The sequence below is a fragment of the Myodes glareolus genome, chromosome 24 (assembly GCF_982192425.1).
Source record: "Myodes glareolus chromosome 24, mMyoGla1.1, whole genome shotgun sequence".
NCBI classification, from domain to species: domain Eukaryota; kingdom Metazoa; phylum Chordata; class Mammalia; order Rodentia; family Cricetidae; genus Myodes; species Myodes glareolus.
The window spans coordinates 2,624,014-2,641,498 of NC_142049.1; the positions used below are offsets into that span (position 1 = coordinate 2,624,014).

At 43.5% G+C, this 17,485-nt stretch overlaps 2 protein-coding genes across 8 annotated transcripts in view; both read right to left on the reverse strand.

Moving 5' to 3' along the window:
• Positions 1-2,274, reverse strand: part of Gdpd4 (glycerophosphodiester phosphodiesterase domain containing 4) — an 85,579-nt gene extending 83,305 nt beyond the window's left edge. For 2 of the 3 annotated variants that reach the window (XM_048435107.3, XM_048435105.3), the window contains exon 1: positions 2,167-2,261. The gene's annotated coding sequence lies outside the window, so the exon portion shown is untranslated. Of the gene's footprint in view, positions 1-2,166 lie in introns of all 3 variants that reach the window. The other variant, XM_087901588.1, reaches the window with a different exon arrangement.
• A 2,917-nt stretch (positions 2,275-5,191) lies between these two features.
• The window catches only part of Pak1 (p21 (RAC1) activated kinase 1), a 114,840-nt gene continuing 102,546 nt past the window's right edge, over positions 5,192-17,485 (reverse strand). For all 5 annotated transcript variants that reach the window (XM_085682962.2, XM_085682964.2, XM_085682963.2 and 2 more), the window contains exons 11-15: positions 16,557-16,674; positions 13,558-13,657; positions 12,509-12,705; positions 9,622-9,759; positions 5,192-6,501 (exon numbers count right to left, since the gene is read on the reverse strand). In XM_085682962.2, the coding sequence (XP_085539088.1) occupies positions 6,415-6,501; positions 9,622-9,759; positions 12,509-12,705; positions 13,558-13,657; positions 16,557-16,674 (640 nt within the window). In that variant the 3' untranslated portion in view covers positions 5,192-6,414. The remainder of the gene's footprint in view (positions 6,502-9,621; positions 9,760-12,508; positions 12,706-13,557; positions 13,658-16,556; positions 16,675-17,485) is intronic.

Consider the following 17,485-nt stretch of genomic DNA (forward strand, 5'->3'; position numbering starts at 1 on the left):
CCAAAGTTTCCTTTGTTGAAACAGAAAGGAAAAAGGGTGTGGGAATGTGATTCAGTGGTAGAGCCCTTCCTCAGCATGTGAAAGGCCAGTGTTCACCCTACGCAACACACAAACACAGAAACAAATAGAAATAGACTTTTAAAAGAGGTGGACTTGATTGGTGAAGAATTCAGGCCAAAGGAGGCAGTCTACTCTACTAAAGAACCGACCCAATAAATATAAGACTGAAAAAAAAACCTTATTGCATTATTGGATACAAAAAAAACATGATGATGAAAAATAATTTTAAAAATTGTTCTCAATTTACATGCACTTAATCACATAGTCTCCAAAGGAGAAATAAACATATCTACAGTTACGCTGTGTAGGAGGCTTTACCTACCTATAAAGGACAAAATGAACAGACAAAAACAAAGCAAAACAAAATTGTATGTGGGCCAGCGAGATGGTTCAGAGGGCAAAAGTTCTTGCCATGCAAGTGGATGTCCTGAGTTCCTTCCTCAGAACCCATGGTGGAAGGAGGGAACTCTCAAAAGTTGCCCTCTGACCTCTACACGTGAGTCATAGTACATATGCGCCTGTAATCACACAATCATGTGTGTATACACATATACACAGAAGGAAGAATTTCTTCAGATGTGTATAGACAAGATTACAACAAACTAGTCTTAATAACATTTATAGAACAAGATATTCAGCTAATAAAACAATTCATAAGAATTTTTTAACAATTTCAGTGATTACATGGAAAGGGACTAGATGGGAGTATAGCTCAGCAATAGAATACTTGTATAATATTTGTGAAGCCCTGGGTTCGGTCCTCAGGACAGAAAAAAAATGAAGTTATCATCTACTAAGCCATGTAAGTGGCTTCAAACACCTTTAGAAATTGATGTCTTAAGAACGTATTTTTTTTCTAGAGGCCAGATTTAGTATATTTTGCAACTATAAAAAACAAGCACAAACACTCCATGCTAACACCGATGGTATATACACAACCCTGGAGAGGAGTTAGTGAGAACATACAGGGGCCGCAGATGAAGGCTAAGCCTTTCAGGGGATAAAAGGATCGTTTGTCCCCTCTATCGAGGCTTTTGCAAAGGGTATGCACAATGACGAGCCATCTGATGCTCCTCGTCCTTGGATTTGTCTGTGCAGCTCCACTCTTTGCTCATCTCTTCACCACACGCATCAAGAAAATATTTTATTTTTAAAAAATCATATTTCCAAATGGCCTGTGCCCCCAGATTGCTTTTAGAAACCAAAATGTTTTGGTTTTTAATAACAGAGAAATGTATCCATGAATCTGTAAGAAACAGACAACTAGAATATTTTACATGTGGGAATTAAAGACACTTATAAAAAAAATCACAAGTCAACACAAAATAATCACAATGGAAATGAGAAAAAAATTAGTTGAGGAAATCACGTGTGTGTGTGTGTGTGTGTTTATATCTCTGTGTGGCTAGTTGCAAATACTGGAAAATCTAATGGCAGATGTGAGCAAGGGCTTTGTGGTCAGAGAACGGTGAACTGTACACCGAATAAGACAGCTTTTTTTCTCAGAATCATGTCCGCTAGCGTTTCAACGTGCCCACGGAGCCTTGAGTGTATGCACTAGTCAGAGTAGCCGAGTTCCCACCAAACACTAATACTCAGCAGGGGATCGGTGAATCTGTTTCCACCCTAGGCCTCTTTGCTCATTCATGCCAACAGCCTGAAGAACGCTCCACTTAGATTCCTTACAGGTACTTCAAGATAAACATGTGTCTGACTCAACCGTGAATCACCCTCCCAAATCTATTCTCCTGAAGTTGGTCCGGTCTCTGTCTAAAAGACACCCCCCCAATGCGCCAGGGCACTGAGAGTGGGCATGCCTCTCGACAACCAGAGGGATGAAGGAAGTGCTGGCAGGCGGCTCAGGGCTGGGAGCCTCAGATGGGACACAACCCTGCGAGGACTTCGAGGTGGCATCCTGAGTGGCCAGCCTGGACACCCCTGGGCTGGAGAGCTCGGCCCCTGTCCCCTGACTCTGCCCTTTGAAAGTGGCCGGTAGGCTGATCCCATTGGCTGGGCCACATGGGTTTGACTGAGGGCTGTAAACCTACGGTAACTTCCTGTTCAGGGATGTTTTGGGAGTTCCACAGAAAGGGGCACGCTACTTACGGTGGCTTTCCAGCCCTTCACGCTAATATGTTTTTCACACCTGGGAAGACAAGCAAGCGGTTCTCAAGATGGAGGACCTACAGGGCGAGTCGCTGAACTCAGGGCACATGCGCGGGGCGGGGCCGCTAGCCGTGGGGGCGTGGCCACTCGTCGTGGGGGCGTGGCCACTCGCCATGAGGGCGTGGTCACGCTCGCACAGGGCTCCTGCCTGGGAAAACCCGCCCAGGCCAGTCTTAGGACCAAGCCCTGTGGTTGGTTGGTTGTTGTTGGGTGATGCTTGGGGTCAAATTTATTTCCTCAGAGCAGGATGTTTTAATTGTGCCTTGTAAGGGAAATGCTCTCTGATTTGTTATGATGTGTATTAAAATAAGCTTAGTTCTTATTGCTTTCTTAATTCATGGTGGCTATATTTTGTAGCAAAATTATTCAGATCGCCCCTTAATTCTCTTATTGGCCCCTTAAAGGAAAATAAGCAAACCTGTTTCAGACATGACAATGGGTCATTTTACCTTTGCGCTTATTTATTTATTAGGTTGTGTGCAAGCGTACGTGCGTGCGTGCGTGCGTGCGTACGTGTGTGTGTGTGTGTGTGTGTGTGTGTGTTTGAAACTGAGTGCAGCAGTTCTCCAAACCAGCTATAACTTAGTTCTTGGACTAAAGATGACTAAACCATCAAGGTTGTCTTAAGTGGCATTTGTCTAAATAAACGCAATGAGAAATGTGGGATGAAGAAAGGGATGTACTTGTGAGCACTTATGTCACCTGTCTTGTGCCAGCTTCTGATTTCTTTTTCTTGGCAGCCTGCCGGCCAAGACTTGGTGCCAGGCCCTACCCAACCATCGTGCAGCAATGCATACAGCTCAGATCGTGGGCAAAGCTTTTGTTAAACATGCGCAGGTTCCTGTTTGACAAGTCACCTGCTTTGATTAAAAGAAAATCTGCTATTCCTTTCTTAATTTCCTTTATTGTGTGTGTGATTTGGAATGCATGCCAGTAGGATGCATCAATGTCTTTACCTGGGGAGCAGATTATTGACTCTGAATCTCCTTTTATTTTTTTTCTGTGTATGTGTATGTCTGTGTGAGTGTGCGCCACATGTGTGGGTGCCTACGAGGCCAAAAGATGGAGTTGAATTCTGGTGCTGGGAAGCAAATTTAGGTTCTCTGCAAGAGCTCTTAACTGCCGAGCCATCTCCCCAGCTCCCACAATTTCCTTTTACCTGCAAGAACATTAAAATCAATCCTTTGATTTTGCTTTGTTCCAGTCTGTCTTTCTTGGAACTTGCTTTCTAGACCAAGCTGGCCTTGAAGTCACAGAGATCCACCTGCTTCTGCCTCCTGATGGCTGGGATTAAAAGTGTGTGCACCACAAATGCCCTGCCATTCTTTGCTTTTAACACAACTGTAATAAAGAAACTTGAACTCCAAGCCTAAGAGGCATGAGATACAAACACTAGGTGTTTCGTCACTTAGCAACTTAGCCGGGAAAAGAGGAGGTTCCGTTTTCTTCTTCTGCTTTTAACAGTCTTGTCAAACAGCCGTGACTAGACATTTATTATTTTGGTTTGGTTTTTGTGACAATATTAAAATATAGCCCAGGCTGTTCTCCTGCATGCCTCTCAAGGGCTGGGATTACAGGCTTTTAATGCCATGCCTAGTCAAACACAAGTTTTGGCCAGTGTTTAAGTGATTGTTGATTTTATGATAAGAAACTCGCGTTGACCAAGATGCTGAAGTATAACTTAGACTCCCAGATATAGATTCTTATGTAAGGTTCCTATTTTAGTGCCAGTGGGAGTCAGAATTAGCACAGTCTCTTGACAAACCAGGTCACTTCAAGCATTACAACACAGGACTGCAATTGCCATGTTCCAGGGATTGTACCCAATGTTATGCAAAAATTATTTTAGTTCCTCAGAAACTCAGAGGTAGATACTGTTATTATACCTACTTTACAGATCCAGAAGTTGAAGTTTAGGTGATTTAAATAGTACACCCAAGGACATACATATTGTGGGTGAGCCAAAATGAAACATACTCAATTAATTTGTTACATTATCATACGTTTCCTCTAGAGCAGGCGTTCTCAACCTAAGTCTAAGTTATAACGCCTAACAGTAGCAACATTACAGGTAGCAAGTAGCAATGAAAATAATTTTAAGGCTGGGGGTCACCACACCATGAGGAACTGTATTAAAGGACAGCAACTTAGGAAAGTTGAGAAACTTGTTCTAGATTTTGCTCTCTAGGGTGGAAGTGATTTCTATCAACCACCAGTGGGCCTGGGAGAGGGCTCCAAGCAATGTGTGAAACACAGCCCCTGACACCTTGACTGCACCCTGAGGCCAGATAGCCGGGGCAGGAAAATCAAGCCAGGGTATGCCTAGACTTTAGCCGGCCAACTGTTGCTGCATCTGGTCTCCTCAGTTCTCTCTTTCAACTTCAGGCCGAGTCTGTGATCTTCTTAACTAAGCTGGAATACTGAATTCAGCACCCCCAGTTCCTAGGCTAGACCTATATATAATTACACAGCTCTTAAAAACAGTCTTGAGGGGGAAGGAGGAAAACCAACCTGGCAGGACGAGCTGCTGTGGAATATATTTGTATTTTGTGAAAGTATAGACACACATGATTTCACCCAAGTATGTCGTGGTTCCCACCCAGAGTGGAGGCTGGAACAAGGGAACAGCAAGATGGAGACAGTCCTAGGCTCCTAGGCATGCTCTGTTTCTTACATGGGCACCGAAGACATGCGTGTTTACGATAATTCTTTAAACAATGCACATTTTTGTCGTTATTGTTTGTTTCATTTTGGCCAAATTCTCTGCGTTTTGGTCAAGTTCTTTGGTATATACCTAAACTAAAATGTTTTTAGAAAGAAAAGACAAATGGAAGTCTATGATCGCAAAGGGGTATCTTATCTGAAACTGACTTCCAAAGGATTCATGAGGAATCAGTATTATTTCATGAGAAGTGGGGAGAAAGCAGAAACGTGAGAAGGGGAAAAAGACACATTTCACGTATCGTATTTTCATTTCCTTTTTATTGAAGGAAACAGAAACGTGTGCTGCTGAGGCAGTCGCACCTCTGAGCAGGACAAGGTCGTCAGCGGGGCTGACACGACAAGCCACAATGCTGGCCAAGCATCCTACCACAGTGGGAGAACCAAATCCACGAAGGAAGCGGGAGGTAGCAAATATCCCCAACACCCAGAGTAAGCATGTCCGTTTGCAGAGAGCTAGGTCATGCATTTATAAAAAAGGGGTTCCCTTTATCGCTAGGAGCACATCATCTCAGATTTAGAGACCTTTTCTTTCGACTGAAAAATAGTGAAGCTACCCAAAAGATCTGAGTTGCGCCTTCCAGCTCCTTATCCCAGGTAGAAACGGAGGCTGAGACCTTGAAATAGCGCATGAGCTATAGCTGGACAGGTGCTGAAGCCCGGCCGTGTGCTAAAAGTAGCCGCGCTTTCCCTCCGCCTTCTCGCGCTGCTCTTGCTCGTCCTGTGCTCTAGGAAATCTCGCGATGCTATAAATAGGACTCGGAACAGAATGCAGGCAGCAGCCTAGGGGATGCAGGGAATCAAAAGCTGCTACACAGCTAGGACCACTTCACTAGAAATAGCGTAGGGGACACTACTGCGCCACGGTTCTCCCGAACAGCTGCTAGAAGCACACACAAAGAAAAACACGGTTGTTCTCCCATGTCGGGATCAGCTGCACCAAGGTCACGGTTCAGGAAACAGAGCCACTTCACGTCCCTGGCAGATTACCCGGCCCCATGGCATTTCCAAAGCTGTAACGGTTTTCCAATACAGCGAGGTGTTTGGGCAATTTGGTCACAGAAAGAAGACGCTAAAGAAATTTCGACTGATTGCAAATTGATAATGCGATCAAACCATAAATGTATACAGCCAAGAACTGATTGTGAGGGGTGAGGAATGGGATGGTTGAGATTTCTGTTTCGCAGAAACAGGTTTATTCAGGTAAACCCTTGCTCCTAAGTCACCTCCCGCACGCCCACAAATTGGAAGGGAAGTCCTTTTGAGAAATGGCCATTGCTGGATTAGCCGGTCACCCAGCTACAGTTCTCTTCAGTGCTACACACACGGTTTCCAAGGTCAAAGTCTTGAGAGCACTAGATCAGGAAATGGGAGAAGCGAGAGGGAGAGGACACGAGGATCGGAGTTCCTGAAACGAGTGTTTCTTTCCTAGAAGGCTTGGCACGATGATGCTGGGGTGGACGTGGTTCAGTGGCTGTTCTTGGTGGCCTCCTTGGCTGCAGCGATCAGTGGGGTGAGGCTGGAGAGGGGCTTGGCAATCTTCAGGAACTGATGCTAGGGAAAGAAAGAGCAGAAAGGGTCTGATTCTTTACCATTCTTACTTAGCAGCCGTGTTAAGACAACAAGGATGTCAGATCATCCTCAAACTGAAGGGGAAAAAAAAAACATATTTTACTGTGTGTGTGTGTGTGTGTGTGTGTGTGTGTGTGTGTGTGTGTGAAAGGGCAACTCTCGGAAACAATTCTCTTCACAATTACAGGTACAGGGGAAGGGACCTCAGGTTGTCAGACTTGGCAGCAGGTACCAAGATATCTAGTAAGCTATCTCACTGACTAAGCATACAAGTTTACTTATAATAGTTAATGCCTGTAAAAAAAAAACTGTACAGAATATCAACACAGTAATTAATTGACACACTGAAAGCAAGATGCAAGATGAATCCATAGATCTCTGTCTCTCTCTCTCTCTCTCTTTTTTTTTTTTTTTTTTTGGTTTTTGTTTTGTGAGACAGGGTCGTCTCTGTTTAACAGCCCTGGCTGTCCTGGATTGTAATCTATAGATCACGCTGGCTTCAAACTCAAAGTGATCTGCCTGCATAAATCACCACACCTGGCTCTATTCCATAGACATTTTGAGTGAAATAAGACAAAAGTTCATTTTGTATGATTTTGTTTGTTCCTAAGTAAAACTAAACTATTGCAATAACAGAGTAACTATTATCTCTGGGAAAGACACTCATGGTTAGTCTTAACACAACAGACAGCCTATAAGCAGGGAATACAAGCATGCACCTTATAGGACTCTTTGTCAAAGCCTTGACTCCAGCAAGGCTAACTGTTCCAGTAAGAATTTCAATAGCTTGGTCCTTTCCAAAATTACTTTCACTGAAATGGACTTTGAGTAATACTTCCATTTAAAAAAATAAATCATTTAAGAGAAGATATCCTATGAAAATGTTATAGAAAACAATTCTTTATGTAACCTCTTACCAACAACAGTGGGTTGTTTATGTTTTTTGTTTGGTTTTGCTGTCTAAAATTATCTTGAGGGTGCAGACGGTTTCTTCCATTTGATAATAAGTATCAGATCTACGTTTCCTTTTCTGAGCAAATGTGATGTTTGTAATTATTGAATATATTTGGCTCTTCTACCATGCTTATAATAACTTTAACTGGTATTATTATATATGTGTACAGACACACAGAGACGTATATATACACATTCATTGCTAGAAGTTGATTCAACTTATTGGGTCAGATACAGGAGATACAGGGGAACCGAGAATCATGAAGATCTGGGCTGAAGCGTAAAGCTATGGCTCCCGTACTGGGGTTCTCTACGTTTCTGTCTCATCCAATATATTTCTGTCTGTATGTTCTCACAGGAGAAACAGGTGTGAAACTTTGTGACTGAAGATCCTGAAAAGGAGCTAGGGTTGAAGTCCTATTTTTCTAAGTCTTCTGAAGAAAGAAAGCAGTGTCCTCCAATACTCAACTAGGAAGCCTCCATTTAGTTCTCCCAACAAAATAAACTAGGTAAGCCCCATAAACCTTCCAGCTGACTTTTTCTGAGTCTATAGAAGCAATGACCAAGAGCATATACACTTGGGAGACAGACAGACATACTGAAACACTGTATCTGCTGTTTGTCAACGGTATAATCACACAAAAGATATTACATGTAAATTTCCTCACCTGCAAAAATAGGAATAACCAATCCTGCAACTCACAGGGTTGCCAGACAGAATGTACCTGCTGTACTAGGAAGAAACTCTAGAGGGTGCTTTCAAGGGCTACAATTCGGTACCTAATTAAGAATGTTTCCAATGACCACAGACTTAGCAGAGTATTGGTACATTTTCCAAGGCCTATGGCTTCCAGCACACAAGTCATATGAAAGGCAAAAAGGATTCTACATTGTACCATGTGTTTAAGGAGCCTTTTAGTCCCAAGGGATCTAATGATTTATACTAGGCAGAACCCAGATCCTATACCTAACAGACCAGTGCTCTAAACAGTAGCCCCAATCACAAACAGATGTTAGAAACGTAGGTAATTAAGAATCTCTATTAGACTCTATAAATGTTTTCTGAGCACTGACTCTCAGTCAGATCGCATATAAGAAGAAGCCCAGATAGTAATAAAACAGAGTTTACAGTAGAGTGGTCAAGACAGAGAGGTTTGTGTGTAATCACTACAGGGTGGGTGTGAAGGTCCTGCTGTCTGCTCTGCTGGTCATGCTCTGGTCTAGCGACACCCAGTAATGGTTAACCTGCAGACATACACTGTCACCTCCATAATGTGATACTTCCCAATAAATTACGAGTTTGCAGTTCAGTAAAATGACACAAGAAATAAGAAACTGTATTTTAAAAGATGCTAACTATGAATGATGCCACTTGCTAAAGGTAGTTTTTGACACCATATAAACTAATTAAGCTTTGACCTCAGAATAAAAGTACTTTTTATAAAAGGCTTGGTAAATCCAACTCTGTTCCACGACGTCCTTATAGAGTCTCACTCCAGACAAGCAGAGAATCACTGCCGCAGTCTGAAGCTGGCAATGATGAGACAATAAAGACTCCAAAACTGCACTGTCCCCCACAGACCAGCAACTCTTAACCTGTGGGGCACGAACCCTTTGGGGGTTGCATATCAGATATTTACACTACAATTCACAACAGCAGCAAAATTACAGTTCTGAAGTAGCCACAAAACAATTTTATGACTGGGGAATCACCACACCATGAGGAACTGTATTAAAGGGTCGCAGCGTCAGGAAGGTTGAGAACTGCTGCCCCAGACCACTGTTTCTCTGCATTGCTTCCATGGGTCCCAGTGAAATGTACAAAATTAGATTTCTCAGAGAGCTACTTCACAAGACCCAAACTTTGATAGGCTAATTCAGGCAAAGCAGGACATCTGAAAGGCACAGGAAAAACTTCAAAGGAAGCTGAGAAAGCAGGCGCTGAGCTGAGCCTAGAAGATGTGTCAAGTTTAAACAGACTGAGGAAGAAGCTAAGGGACAGCTTTAAGCAAAGGCCCAGGGGTGACGGTCAGAGAGCTAGAAGTACAAAGTGGGACAGCAAGAAGCAACCTCAAAGACGAAAACGAGACACAAAGGCTGGGCTGGCGCTTCTTTCCATCAGGCGTCTCCCTGCAGAAGGACAGTTACCTGCAGCAGCTCTTTAGCCGAACCTCTCTTCTCCACATCCATCTCAAGACAGCGGTTCAGAAAGTCCCGGAAAATAGCGGACAGCTTCTCTGGGTTCTGAAGCTCTGGGGTGCCATTGGTGGCAATGAGGTACAGGGCCTGGCAATAGAAATGAAGAACCATGTTGGTCTCACTGAGTCTCTCTCTCTCTCTCTCTCTCTCTCTCTCTCTCTCTCTCTCTCTCTCGGTCTCAAGACATGTCTTCTCAAAGTAGGGCCAGCTGTGGGATGCTCTAGGACACGAGGGTATACTAAAGCATCAAGTGTAACATCTCAAGGCCATGCGACCATGGATACGTACCTAATATATAACTTCGCTGCTAATCAAACAATACTTTATATAGCCACAAAAATAAAGAGTGCATTCGGAAAGCACTTTGTACGTTTCTGAGGTGTTACAAGTCTAAGGGTTTATTCTTTTTCTTGATTACAGATATAAAGGGTTCATCAGTCACTCCACATGGTAAGTTAAACAGCTCTTTAGCTGCTTGCCCCACTCACTGTTAATCCCTTCGCTGAACTCAGTCACCCAAGAGGACTATAAAAAGGCACGTTTGGTTAGACAGCAACTGTTTTTCTGCGGCCTCCCTGCCCCTGACATGAAGCAACTCTCTTTGATTACAAGGTTCTCCCTTTTTTTTTTTTTTTTAAAGACAGGGTTTCTCTGTGTAGCACTGGCTGACCTGGAACTCGCTCTGTAGATCAGGCTGGCCCCAAACTCAGAGATCTGCCTGCCTCTGCCTCTGAGTACTGGAATTAAAGGCGTCCGCCACCACACCCAGCTGCATCGTCTCATTTTTAATGACCACAGTAACTGTGAGTAAGAAACAGGACAAAAATGACTGCCCTCACTGAGCACACGAGGCTGTGAATGGACACCCCCTGCACTTCCTGCCCACCTGTACTCTCACTAACCCCATCTCACTGCGGGGATCTCCTTCACATCCCAGGCAGAGGAGGAATCAGAGAGCAAAGCTGGGACCAAAAGGTGGAAACTCTAAAGCAAGCTTCATTTTGAAATAACGAAGCACCTTCCAGGAACTGGAGCTATCCGAGGGTGACGTGAGCGTGCAGTTAAGGGCAGATATCCCTTACGGGGAATTCCTGCGCTGCACAGTAGGACGAGAAAACAAAAGCCATCAGAACGACGTCACATCTGCCCACAATCAAACCGCTGCTTCCCCGCGTCTCTGCTGTAAGCTCTGCTTCCTCTCCCATCAAAGAGAAACGCGTCCACGCTCCAGGGCCCTTTGTTTCCTCCAGCCTCGTTCATCCTTGAAGCTGCCGTCTCTCTCTCTTGTGAACGGCCATTTTCTTCTCTGCACTAACTCACCTCCATCAGCAAAGCCTGCACTTGCAGCCTAACCCTCTCAACTCTCAAGATACCGTTCCATTTCTCATATAAGAAGAGAAAAATATTTATAAATGCCACCCCAGTTTCTCCTTTTCCGCTCTTATGGGTTTGTTCAGTTAGGCGTCTCTCCCTATCCCTGTACGAACCGGCCGTGAAGGCCTTGCAGGAGGTAGTCCCTCACTGGAGGCGGAACCTACGGGCTTGCCTTACTTGCAGTTTGCTCTCCCTGGCTCAGGTGTGACCAGACGGACAGTCTCAGTATCCTGCTCCTGCTGCCATGCCTGGCACTCCCCCAACATGAACTCTCACCCCCTCCCCGCCCCAAAACCGTAAGCACAGACAAACCCTTTTCTGTTCTAAGTGGCCTCGGTCACAGCAACAGCAAAGTTACTAACACAAAGGGGAATCGATTTCCTCAGCAATTCAGGCTATTCCGAGTCACCTCGTCAAGATGCTTTCAAGATGCTTTCCGAGTCTGCTTCTCCCCTGCATCCCTACCAGGGTCATCCAAGCCACCACGCTTGTCTGGACTATTCTATCGGTCTCTCACGGATTTCTAAAGAAGCAGCCAGCATGACTCGTTGCCAGCACAAGCTGGATCCTGTTTCTATTAGCTGCGGAAAGCCCTTTCCAGTGTGACAAAACAAGCACTACACTGGCCACAAGTCTTAGCAGCTGGCCCTCTCTTACCCCTGGCTCTGGCTACCAGTCTATTTTCTCCTCACTCCTTTCAGGGAAATAGCCTCTTAAACGTGGTGCTCAACAAGCAAAAAAATCAAATCAAATTCTTGATACTTGGAAAATCTTGCATAAGACTAAATCTCCTTCATGTTTCTGCTGAAATAATAAGAGAAAACTTCCCTCTTAATAAAACCTTCCCCAATCAACGTTTTCAATTATTCTTATTCTACATTTTCAACAGCAGTTACCATCTGTTACTATATAATAATTTGGTATTATTACCAAACAATATCTTGTATTTAATATCAGTCCTTATTTCGAAATACTCCCCTAACCATACAACGCTAAGATTGAGCTCTAAAAAGAAGCTATATCCCCAGATCCTTTTATATTTTACATTCATTTATATTTTAAGCTCAAGAGTATCTAGTCTTTGGGTTTATGCGTGTGTTACACCTATTTCTTTAGTGTGTGCACATGTGTATGTGGTACATGTGAGCCACAGAGTGCATGTGTGGGGACCAGAGGAAAAGCTGTAATAACTGGTTCTCTCTTTTTACTGCTTAGGTCCCAGGGATTAAACTCAAATCATCAGGCTTGGCAGCAGGAACATTAATTAACTGAGTCATCTCATAGATGTTTTGTTTTCGGAGACAAGTTGGCCTCAAACTGGAAATCTTATCTCAATCTTGTGAGTCTAAGATTATAAGAGTGTATTACTATGCCCAAGTATACAGAGAGCACAGCCTGAATCCAGTTTGCTGGGATTAGAGACAGTAGCCCAAATAATTTGAAAGAAGATGGGAAGACTCACTCTCAAAGGGTTTTCGTTGAGGTACGGGGGCTCCCCCTCAATCATTTCAATCGCCATGATACCCAGGGACCAGATGTCAACCTTGGGTCCGTAGGCCTTGCGTGTCACAACCTCAGGTGCCATCCAGTACGGGGTTCCCACCATGGTGCTCCTCTTGCTCTGCTCGGGGGTTATCTGTGCACAGAATCCAAAGTCAGCTAGAAACAGGGAGAGGAGAGACACACTTAGGAGAGTCCGTCAGGAAGGGCTGTGTACCTGCACACGGCCACCAGGATTCATTCTCTGCGATCCGTCTCAACAAAGCAGGAGTCACTTGACAGCTACCAGTCCACTCCTTGTTCAACCATGAAGAGAAGCAGGAGGAATATACAGAACATCTCTAGCCTCCTGCCTTTGCCTCAAACCAAATGGTCAAAGTCCAGCCGGCCATTTTGGCCTTAATTGCTTAGCCCTTTGTATATAAAAACCATTTCCATACGTCAGAATCTTGCAATTAGCTCCTTCTCTTGTCTTCTGGACAGAAGTCACTGAATCAAACCCGAACCACCAACACTGGGATAAAGCCCTACTTTCAGCTCCTCCCTCTAGCCGTATTCTCCCTTAGGACACAGTTTTCTGAGGTAACTGGCTTCACACCTTTGTGCAAAATGCCGTTCCTTTGCACGACACTGAAACTACACGGCTATTTAAAACTGGCCGCACCTTGACAGCGAAGGCTGTCTTCTCTGTACCTCTAAAAGGACTGCCACGTAATAGACATTCAGCAATTGGCTCCTGAATAAATAACTGAATGAGAGAGGTTACATAAATCCATTACAGGTCTCTCGTGAGACTGAAAATTCCTAGAAGGTTGGTAAATGTTCTTTCAGATCCTATACGAGAACCACAAAAGTAGGTATTCAGGGGGGAAGTGTTTTGATGTAAAAGGAGTTGGAAAATAGTGAAAAGACACTGTATGATAATACAGAGGAATATAAATATTTCATAACATCTTATAGCAACGGCCCTACATGGAGAGAAGTGTTACCCTTCCTGAGGCCCATACTTACTTAACTTGACAGAGCCGTCCATTCCCAGCAGAATGTTGTCACTCTTGATGTCTCTGTGAATGACTTGGTTCGAATGTAGGAACTCCAAAGCTTGTAGACACTGTTGCATTAGTGTGTGCAGAAGAAAGAAACATATAATTAGAAGACTAACAATAATTTAAGCTCTTCTTTGTAAGATAAAGAAAGCAAGGCCTCCAGGAAGAAACGAACTTGTCCCGCATAGAGGCAGAGCCAGCTATATAACCATGTCTTCTGTCTCTTAACTAAGAAGTCTTTTAAAACTCTGTGGGGCAGGGTAGGGAAGGCTGAAGTGATGGCTCTGTGGTCTCCTTAGGTGCCACGTACATGCGCATATAATCCTCCACCCCAAACACACACACAATTTAAATTTTAATTTAAAACTGCATACTGCTTTCATCTTACAATTCTGCTTTAATCAGAAGTGCTCTATCAATACATTTCCACGTCTAGGAAAGGTGACACATGGAAGTGACATTCGCAGACGATCCTACTTTGGGAAAGAAGTCTGTACTACTGGGGCACAGTTCTATATAGAGATAGATAGTTACAAATCATTTACAAAGACAGATTTATTTTTTCAGTGCTGAGAACTGAAACCATGGCCTCATAAATACCAAGCACACACTCTCTCACGGACCCACACTGCCAGCACAAATAGACTTTTAAGGCTTAGGAATGATTACAACCAGTAAAAGATATGAGAAAGATCTTTAAAAAAGAAAGAAGGGAAGGAAGGGAGGAAGGGAGGAAGAGAGGGAGGAAGAGAGGGAGGGAGAGAGGGAGGGAGGGAAGGAAGGAGGGAAAGAAAAAAGGGGGAAAAGGAAGAAAGAAAAGGAAAAAAAAAACAAAGCAAAATACCTATTGTGATGTCTTCCAGCACGTGTGCGCGCACACACACAGACACACACACACAACTTAAACACTTCTATTTACCCAGCAGAATGAGTGACAAACAGGTCAAATATGGTACAAACAGACAGACGGCACAATGCAAATGTCTGGTTAGATGGCTTAGAGAGTGAAGGGTTTGCTGCCAAGCTTTATGACCTAAGCTGGATTCCTGGAACCCACAAAGCGGTGCTGTCCTCTGACTGCCACATGTATACCATGTCATGTACATATCCACATACAACCATGTGTATACACATACATGCAAAAGAACTTTTTAAGTTATAAATGTAAAGCAGTATCTTAAGAACATTTAAAGTAGATTTCTACATTTTATTTTATGTGAGAGTATTTTCCCAGCATGTACATATGTGCATCATGTGTTTGGTGCTTGTGGAGGTCAGAAGAGGGCATCTCTATTAGACTTTAAGAATAATAATACCACTTATTTATACAACATTTAAATTTCTGGCCATGTTCTTCATGACTTTGGTGCAGTTCTTCGGATCAAACTCAGGGACTAATGCATATCACACTCCTCAGCTGATATGTGTGTGTACACATGCATGTTCTCTGAGTAACAGACGTGGCTGTCCTTGATCTCTCTTTGTAGGTCAGGCTGGCCTTGAACTCACAGAGACCTGTCTGCCTCTGCCTCCCAAGTGCTGGGATTAAAGGCGTGTGTCACCACTACCTGGCTGGGAAGAGTTATTTTTTAAAAATCATAAAATATTGCGATAGTGATAGAGCAAATAAAATCAGAATTCCTAGGTATTACAGCTCGGAATTAATTTAACTGTAGGGATTCTAAACGACAATGTTGTTAATGCATTTCTTTCTCATTAACATTGGCTAAGTACACTCTAGAATTTCATCCGTTTTCCTCTAGACTTCCCACCATCAGACACTAATCACACTCATTCCCATACGCTTTTTAATCTCATCTTTTCTTCAATCTTCTATCTTTTTACTATTAGGCATTAGAAAATCTCAGTCTCTTGGGGCTGGGTATGGTGGTGCATGCCTTTAGTCCCCAGAACTCAGGAGGCAGAGGCAGGAGGATCTCTAAGTCCGAGGCCAGTCTGGGCTACAGACAGGGCCACCCTGTCTCTAAATAGATAGATAGATAGATAGATAGATAGATAGATAGATAGATAGATAGATAGATAGATAGATAGATAGATAGATAGATAGATAGATAAAAGCAAGCAACCATGAAAAACTTCAAAACAAAAATAAAACAACAACAACAACTCAGTCTCTCAAGAGCAAAACACCAGCATCTTCAACATCCTGCTTATTCCCGTTAGCATCCTTCTCAGCTGGGAAGGTGAGTGTGCCTATCCTCTGCGGATGATGCTTCTCATGGAAACCTGGAAAGCTGATGACAGCATCACAGACCCCTTGATGTCTAACTGCATGAGGAAGAAGGAGAATATCTATTTATGTTTTTCCTTTTTCTGCTTCTTTTGTCTGGAGTTAGGACTGCTTATTGGTTTCCTTGAGACAGGGTTCTCTTGTATCCCAAACTGGCCCGGAATTTGCCATGCAATCAAAGATGATCTTCCCGCCTCCACCTCCCCAGTGCTGGGATCGCAGGCATTTGTCACCACATCAGGCTTTCTGCCTGCAGTAAATTTGTCCTAGCATTTTGCTGGCTTGCCTCTCCATGTCACTCAAATACATATTCCAATCAAGGGGGAAACCTTCTCTGACTACCTATCTGAAAGATGCCACTACCTTCTTACCAGGAGCTCTTTCCTCCACCATACACAAAGCAGGGAGGCATGGAAAAAGTGGTTCAAATGTATGTCCACATAAGAGAGATGAAGAGAAGTATTATTTGAATAGCTATAATTACAGATTCAAAGTATGAATGACTGTTTTAGTATAGACTTCTGGGTTCTTTCTAATTTTTCTACCATGGTCAGAACAGTTAGCTTTAAAGTAAAAAAATGATTATAGAAATTATGAAATACAACCTTAAAACATAAATGACAAATGCCAGAACTAAGTTCTGTTTCCAGAGAACCCAGACTGAAGTCTCTGTTGGATGTGAACTCACATGGACGGTGATACAGAGGCCTTACCTCCCGGCACACAGCTGCTATCTGGCCTTCATCCATACAGGTTTCTGTCACCACATCTGTCAGAGAGCCTCCGGCCAGGTACTCCATGACAACCCACAGCTCATCTCCCACAAGGTAGCTGCAGGGAAGCACACGTGGGGCAAGAAGGAAAGGTTAGAGCACAGGAAGCCATTGCGGTGGGTTTCAGAATCGAGGGAGGATACAAGGGAAAATATCTCGGGCAGCTTTGGAAGGGTGGAAGGTTCCTTACTCTGGGGGGAAAAAAACAAAATTTGGAGGACAGAATCAGAATCAACAATTTTAAGACAGTTGGGGATATACCTGGAAAAAACAAAACATATGTGGTCTATGAAGTCCCAAACACTAAAACTAAGAACACAAGGTTAAAAATATAAAATTCCATTTCTCTGCAATACCAGAGGCTACCTCCTAAAACTAAAAATATCAGCATTATTCCCATACCTGTAAAAGCATACAGGCAACACACATACACGAGAAAAGGATGGGATTTGGAAGCCATATTACCACCAAAACGGAGGGCCATATGACCTCCTTGGGAGGTCTACTAGATCTGAGATTCACAGGCAAACTGGGTCTAGCTCAAGAGCCTAGCCCCAGGGTCCAGGACAGTGGATACCATTATTTACTGACTAAATCCATGTAAAATATGCATGTTAAATATATATTGTTATAATATATGTTAAGTGAAAGGGTGGTGTTCCGTCTTTAGGAGTTGTAAAATGTACACCAGGCTTCCACGCCGACAATGACTTTTGAGGATGTTGGTCTCTCCTGATAAACCAAGGCTGTGGTGTGGTATAGCCTGGGATGTTATAAACTGAACCGAGTTAGAACCGAATCTGACTCAGAGATCAGGTCTCTCAGACCCATTACATGATAAACACATGAAAGGTGGCTGCTGACGTGTG